Source organism: Maylandia zebra, linkage group LG3, assembly GCF_041146795.1.
Source record: "Maylandia zebra isolate NMK-2024a linkage group LG3, Mzebra_GT3a, whole genome shotgun sequence".
NCBI lineage: Eukaryota > Metazoa > Chordata > Actinopteri > Cichliformes > Cichlidae > Maylandia > Maylandia zebra.
In genome coordinates this window covers 63889253-63895922 of record NC_135169.1, presented here as the reverse complement: position 1 = coordinate 63895922, position 6670 = coordinate 63889253, and the positions used below count along the sequence as shown (strand labels likewise).

The 6670-nt window shown below is 41.4% G+C and overlaps 1 protein-coding gene across 1 annotated transcript; it reads left to right on the top strand.

Moving 5' to 3' along the window:
- The first annotated feature begins 1449 nt into the window (after positions 1–1449).
- Positions 1450–6421, top strand: LOC143417145 (uncharacterized). Its single transcript, XM_076882753.1, has 3 exons — positions 1450–1575; positions 4365–4961; positions 5287–6421. Exons 1-3 carry the CDS (start codon positions 1558–1560, stop codon positions 5857–5859), a joined length of 1188 nt encoding a protein of 395 aa, XP_076738868.1. The 5' UTR covers positions 1450–1557; the 3' UTR covers positions 5860–6421.
- The last annotated feature ends 249 nt before the right edge of the window (positions 6422–6670 follow it).

The following is a 6670-nucleotide window of genomic DNA, read 5'->3' as shown; positions in this document are numbered from 1 at the left end:
AAAAAGTTGCCTCAACAAAAGGGCACCTTGGGCACCCATCAGGAAAGGGGCGGGTGCTCAAGCCCCTCTAGCCCCCCCCCTCTGCACGTGCCTGCTGTTAGGTTAATTGTGCTGATCCTCGGGTTGGGGGATTTCTGTTTGTACTGGAGCGCAAAATTCAAACCAATGGAAGATGGACAACAAAAGTTCAAAGCCATCAGGTGCTCAGGTTAGAAAAAAGAGAAAAGATGCAGGTAAGCAGACGTGTGATTGGATAATGGCAGCTCATCCTGAACCAATCAGACTAAACTCCAAACAATACATTATGTTACAGATTTTAATATTAATTAGTCATTGTTACTTGTTGATTTGTCCTTTTCTCATTGTGTGACGAATTATGACGACTGTTTGGTAGCTGTTATTGTCTCTCTCTCTCTCTTCATGTGTGTTTCTCTGGTGAAACAATAGTTTTGTGTTAATGTTAGGGCTGCACGATTTTGCATAAAATGAGAATCACGATTTTAGAATTGAGATCATGATTCTCTCATAACAATAAATAAACATAAAACAACAAATGTCTCTCGTTTTGTTGTTGCAGCAAAATGTTGTCCTGCTTGAAATTCCGTCTCCACCGTTGCTCGACGCTGCGTGTACAGAGCAGGTAGTGCAACAATAGAAAAATAGTTGCGGGACGGCACTGTGTAGCGTTTGTCTAGGGTGTTGATCGTTTTCCTAAATCCCTCGTTTTGCACAGTGTTGATGGGAGCCATATCTTTGGTCAGGTGATAAGTGATAGCCTCCGTAATGTCTTTGTGCCTGCGGGAGTTCGACGTGTATAGGGAAGCGCTGTATAAGGTTCCCGTTATTGATGTTTGGGTGGTTGACCGGGACGGATTTTCTCCTGTCACTTTCTCGTCATCCCTGACGTGCTCTCCGTTGTTGTTTCCCTGCTAATTTTAGCATCACACGGCACAGCTTCTGTATCACGTGGTATAAGGCTCCGCCCTTGTCATTTGTTGAGCAGGAAGAGTGAGCGCTTGGTTTCATGCAGAGTACGTCCCGGATCAAAATGTGAAGTTTTACAAATCACCACTTCTTTAGTAAATATCATTTCAGTCTTAGACAATCTCGTTTCTCTTACAGAGGTTGAATGCACCTTCTGCGGATGGCGGTACCACACAGTGTGCGTGGACTTCCCCTGCACAGAAGGCAACTACAAATGCTGTGAATGCTAAATAAACAGAAACAAATGATCCCTGTTGTCTTTGCTTGATGATTGGTTTGAGTCTTGACAATCCACATTGCTGGCGTTGCATCTTTCAATGGCAGCAATGGCAGGTATCAGTGCTCAAACCTTTTGTGTTTGTTTCCAACAAGTTGCCCACCTCGGGAAACAAAAATGTGTTCTTTTACTTGTCAGATGAACATATGAGACACTTTGACTCTTCAGTGCAGTGTGGAGCCTAACAAAGATCTGTTTTGTGTCCCAGCTGATCAGCAGGAGGAGGAGAGTCTGACGGAGCAGCAGAGGAACATTTTCAGCTCCTTGGACTCAGCTCAGCCACTACAGAGGAAACAATGAGCTCAACACAGAAGGTGACAGACAGAGCAGGACCATATGACCAAAGATATTTATCACCATATACATTTGAACATTTGCCATAACGATGTAGCTGACGATAGAATTGACACCAGACAAAATACTTTACAGCTGCACAACTTTATTAAAAAGCCATCAATGTATTTTCACTGAAACAAGCAGCTGTTGTTTATGTGCATTAAAGTTATATAAAAATGTAACAGTGCAAATGCAAATTCCTCGCTGACAGTTTAACCAAAAGGCGTTTCCAGTGGAAACTGGCCGACACATCCTGAGCATAACCATGTATAATATCCACTAAACTTCAGAAGAGGTTATACAGTCGTGGCCAAAAGCTTTGAGAATTGCATAAATATTGGAACCTGGAGAAGTTGCTGCTTAAGTTTTTATAATAGCATTTTGCCTGCACTCCAGAATGTTATGAGGAGTGATCAGATGAACTGCATCGTCCTTCTTTGCCATGAAAACGAACTTAATCCCCAAAAAGCCTTACCACTGAATTTCATTGCTGTCATCAAAGGACCTGCTGAGACCATTTCAGTGATCGTCTTCTTAACTCAGGTGAGAATGTTGGCGAGCACGAGGCTGGAGATCATCATGGCTGTATCCCGATTCAGGTTCTGCAGCTTTAAAGTCCTCAAGGGCCGCGTACTCAAAGACCGCTAAGGCCGAAGTGCGAGGCTCGTAGGCTCGTGAAATGGGACGTCTAGCCTCCGTCGCGCTGCCCAGGTTGCCTAGCAACCATGATACTAACAGCTGGAAACGTTTCATACAGCTTTGTTTGACAGAAATGAAGGAGAACATATTTAGTTCATTTGTTTCTACATGAGCTCTGTGTGATTTGATGAGTATCTGAGGCTGAGGCCACAGGACTGAAACATGATTGTTGGGCTTCATTTCTGTGCTGCTGGCTCTTCCTCCTCCTCTTCCTCACACACTGCTGAGTTTGTCCTGGTGGATCATCAGGGGTGCAAAGCCTCACAGATGATGTGCAGCAGTGGCTCCCTCAGTCTGTCCTCACTCTGGACACTTGCAGTCGTCACACATGGAAATCAAATGTGTGATAAGCTGCAGGATTCAAACACAAGTGTAACTTATAAACACATGTTCATACTTTTATTCCACAATCAGAGAGAAAGAAACAGAGAGAGAGTGCAGGACAGACAGACAGGTGACAGTCTCAGGTGTACACACTGCTACACAACAGCACCAGAGAAGCAGGATTTAGTGTTTGTGTTATTACGAGTGTAAACAAGAAGAGTTCCAGATGGTGCAGTGGACACATGTGTGACTGCTGTGATTAAAGCATCTTTCTTTCAGCTTAACGAGTGAACCGTCAGCTCGTTCAAACACACGTTAAAGTGCGTTTGGCTCGACACCACCGAACAGAGGCAGCAATATAACACAGCTAACATTAACAGTGCAGTGAATCCTGCTTGTGCCGTGATGTTCAGGACTGCAAACCGAGCAGCATCACTGACTTTCAGCTTGTTGTGTTTGTGGATATATGACTGACTTTAATTATCCACAAAATCATCACATTCTCTGTCAGATGAAGGTCGACTATTGAACGGCGTATATTTTAAAGGCTTTAAAACCAAGTTAACGCTGAAAGTACAAACATCACTAATGTCACATAACTCTGCCGACAAGGCATAGCTATGGCTATGAAATGCTCTTTGTGTATCACTTCTTCATTATGAAAGATGTCATTAATGCACTAGCAATGTCTCATCTGGAGTATTGTTCAATCATTTGGTCAGCAGCTAATAAGACAGATCTTAACAGACTTCAGTTAGTCCAGAATAAGGCGTCCAGATTAGTGTGAAGATGTTCATACTATACTAATATTGATAAAATGCATAATAACCTTTCTTGGCTTCCTGTACAGGCTAAAATATTCTATGGCTTACTTGTAGTTCTAAAGAAAGCAATTCTGTTAAACACACCACATTTATTCTGCTCAGCTGCAGTATCCAGATGAAATACATCATCATATTACACAGTTTTCAACAAGCTGCAATTTAGTAAATGCTCGAGTTAAAAGTAACGTTTTGTAAAACTGTTACATTTAGAGCAACTTTTAAGTGGAATAAGTTGCCTTAAAAAATTAGAGAATTATTCAAAACTTCAATGAACACTTAAAAGCTGATTTACAGAGCTTTTAGTTGTTGTAAATATTGTAAGACATGATTTGTTTTTGAAATTTGTGTAATGTGCCTCAATGTTATTGATATTATTACTATTATTATTGATTACTTATGTTTGAACAATTGTGAAACCTCACTGTGGATGTAAGAGTGAAATTATGTGGATATCTTGAATCCACTTTATTGTGTAATATTATATGGGAGTATTTGACGGAAGACGAGCAACATCTGTTGTGGAAGCTAACGGGGTTCCTTTAGAATAAACAAACATAGGATTTATTATCACTGAATAATTCTGTATAAATCTATACAAATTATAGAAATATGTAATAGGAAACAACAAAATAATCTAAATTATAAAATAATGTGTGTGTGTGTGTGTGTGTGTGTGTGTGTGTACACAATCAGGATGGATGGGCATGATTTTAGTGTTTGAACAGTCATGAATTATCTTTAACAGCAGGTTGGATGTAATGTGTTAGAACTACCAGCAGGTGGGGATAAGAGACCTTTAAGGTGTTTGGTGCCACGCTCCACCTTCAGGTTTAAAACTAGTGTTAATGGAGTTTGAAGGTTGAGTTTGTTCCACGACTGCATTTCACTCACTGCCTCTGTTTGTATCTCTGTCACTGCAGGACCAACATGGAGCCAGAAGTCAGCGCTCTCAGGAGGCCGACAAACCTCACAGAAGAAAGGGAGAGAAAAAACACACCTGTGACGAGTGTGGGAAGGGTTTTACTGTGAGGGCTAAACTAAAACAGCATCAGGTCATCCACACTGGAGAGAGACCGTTCAGCTGTGACTTGTGTGGAAAGTCTTTTTCCTTGAAGGGTTCCCTAAAAACACACCAACTCGTCCACAGTGGAGTTAAAGCGTACAGCTGTGATCAGTGTGGCAGAGCTTTTACTCACAGTAGCAACTTACAGAAGCATCTAGTTACCCACTCTGGAATTAAGCCATACAGCTGTGACATCTGTGGAAAAACTTTCAGCCAGAGAGGGAACCGAAATACACACCTACGCATTCACACCAGACATGATGTGTACTGCTGTGAACAGTGTGGCAAATACTTTACAACAGACGCACAGTTACAACAACACATATTTACCCACACTGAGGAGAGACCTTATCAATGTGACCTGTGTGAGAAGACTTTTAAATCTCCACATCACCTGAGACAACACCAACAGATCCACACCAGAAAGAGACTCTACAAGCGCAGCTACTGTGAGGTATGTATTTATATTGTTATCTTGTCATTTTAGCCTGACTGTTTGGAACAACTCTGCTCATTAAACTGTGTTAGCATGTTAGCAATTCTACTGCATGGAAAAGCAGCTCTGAGTGATTATTCAGATTTTCCTTTCAGTTATGATTTTAGTATTACTGTAGTATTATGGTGGTAGTATTGTAGTTATTGCAGCCCAGTAAACTGAGTGTGTTAACTGAAACAGTGAAATGTAGTTGGACGTCTGCAGAGATGCTCTTTATTTCAGGCGACGTTCAGGATACAAATGTTGAAGGACTGACTTACACTGTCTTTGTGTCTTTGTTTAGAAGCAGAGCGACACAGATGGATCCAGTTCTCAACCCTGTCATCACTGTGGTGGTGGGAAAGACTTTCATTGTGACCTCTGTGGAAAAACTTTCAGTCGGCAAAAGACCCTAAAAGTACATCAACGTAGACACACTGGAGACAAACTGAAATACTGCAAAGAATGTGGGAGAAGCTTCACCACATCAAGTGATTTAAAACGACATGAACTGATTCACAGTGGGGTTAAAAAGCACGTCTGTGATCAGTGTGGGTCATCCTTCACCACTGCAGGTCAGCTTAAAACACACAAACGAGTCCACACAGGAGAGAAACCACACAAGTGCAGACACTGTGAGAGAAGCTTCTCATATTTACAAAGTCGTAACATTCATGAACGTACACACATGGAAGGAAACTACAGCTGTGACCAGTGTGACAAGAGCTTCAGGAATCTCAGTTCATACTCTGCACACAAACGATCCCACGTTACTAATAAACTGTTTCACTGTTACCAATGTGCCCAAACATTCACCTCATTGTCTGCTCTGTGCAAACATCAGCGCGATCACTCAGGGCTGAAATCACTCCCATGACTGGATCACAGTGAATCTGAAGACACAGAAAGATCCTCTGGTTTCTGTGTTGGACTCAAAAAGCTTGAGATCAGGCTCCACAGAGTTCAGATAGAATCATTTAAACTTGTGTTGAACTGAACTGGTTGCTGGGCTGAACTTCTACATAATACAGATCTACATGGGATCTTCTTTTCTGTTGTTTTACTGAGTCAGTTTTGTCCTTTTTTCTCTGTCCTGGTTTTGCTCGTCTGTAAATGATTGAAACTCAGTCAAATAGTTCATTGTTCTCCAGCAAAACGTTTTGGAAACTCATGTTTAACCTTTAAAACTCTGACATGTTTTAGCACACAAGGCTTCATCGGGGAGTTCACTCATGATTGGACCATGAGAACAAAGGTTTTTAGTTCTTTCAAAGAGAGTCTTGGAGATGTTTGATGTTTCTGTTTTTCTGAAACCACCTGAAAGAAAAACTATTTTTCTTGCTTTATGTAGTGTGGAAGTTTTTAATGTTTCTTCATCTGTGATGTTCTTGAATGTGTTCATGTGAAGATGGTACAAATAAACTGTCCTTTCAGCTTTAGCTCCTAATTTATTCATTATATATGGATGTAGCACAGCAGCCGTCTCTTGATTAACACATGGAGGGCTCGGAATCTGATGGTGTCGTCTCCCTAATTTGCCCACTCAGTAAATCTCACTCATGGCCAAGAAATTGAAATAAACCTTGTTTCCCTGCTGGATAGTGATCCACTGTAACGCTGCTCCTCCTTCCTGTTTAGGATTTCTGTGGCTGAAATAAAATTCCCTCCATCCATCACTTATCCCAGCT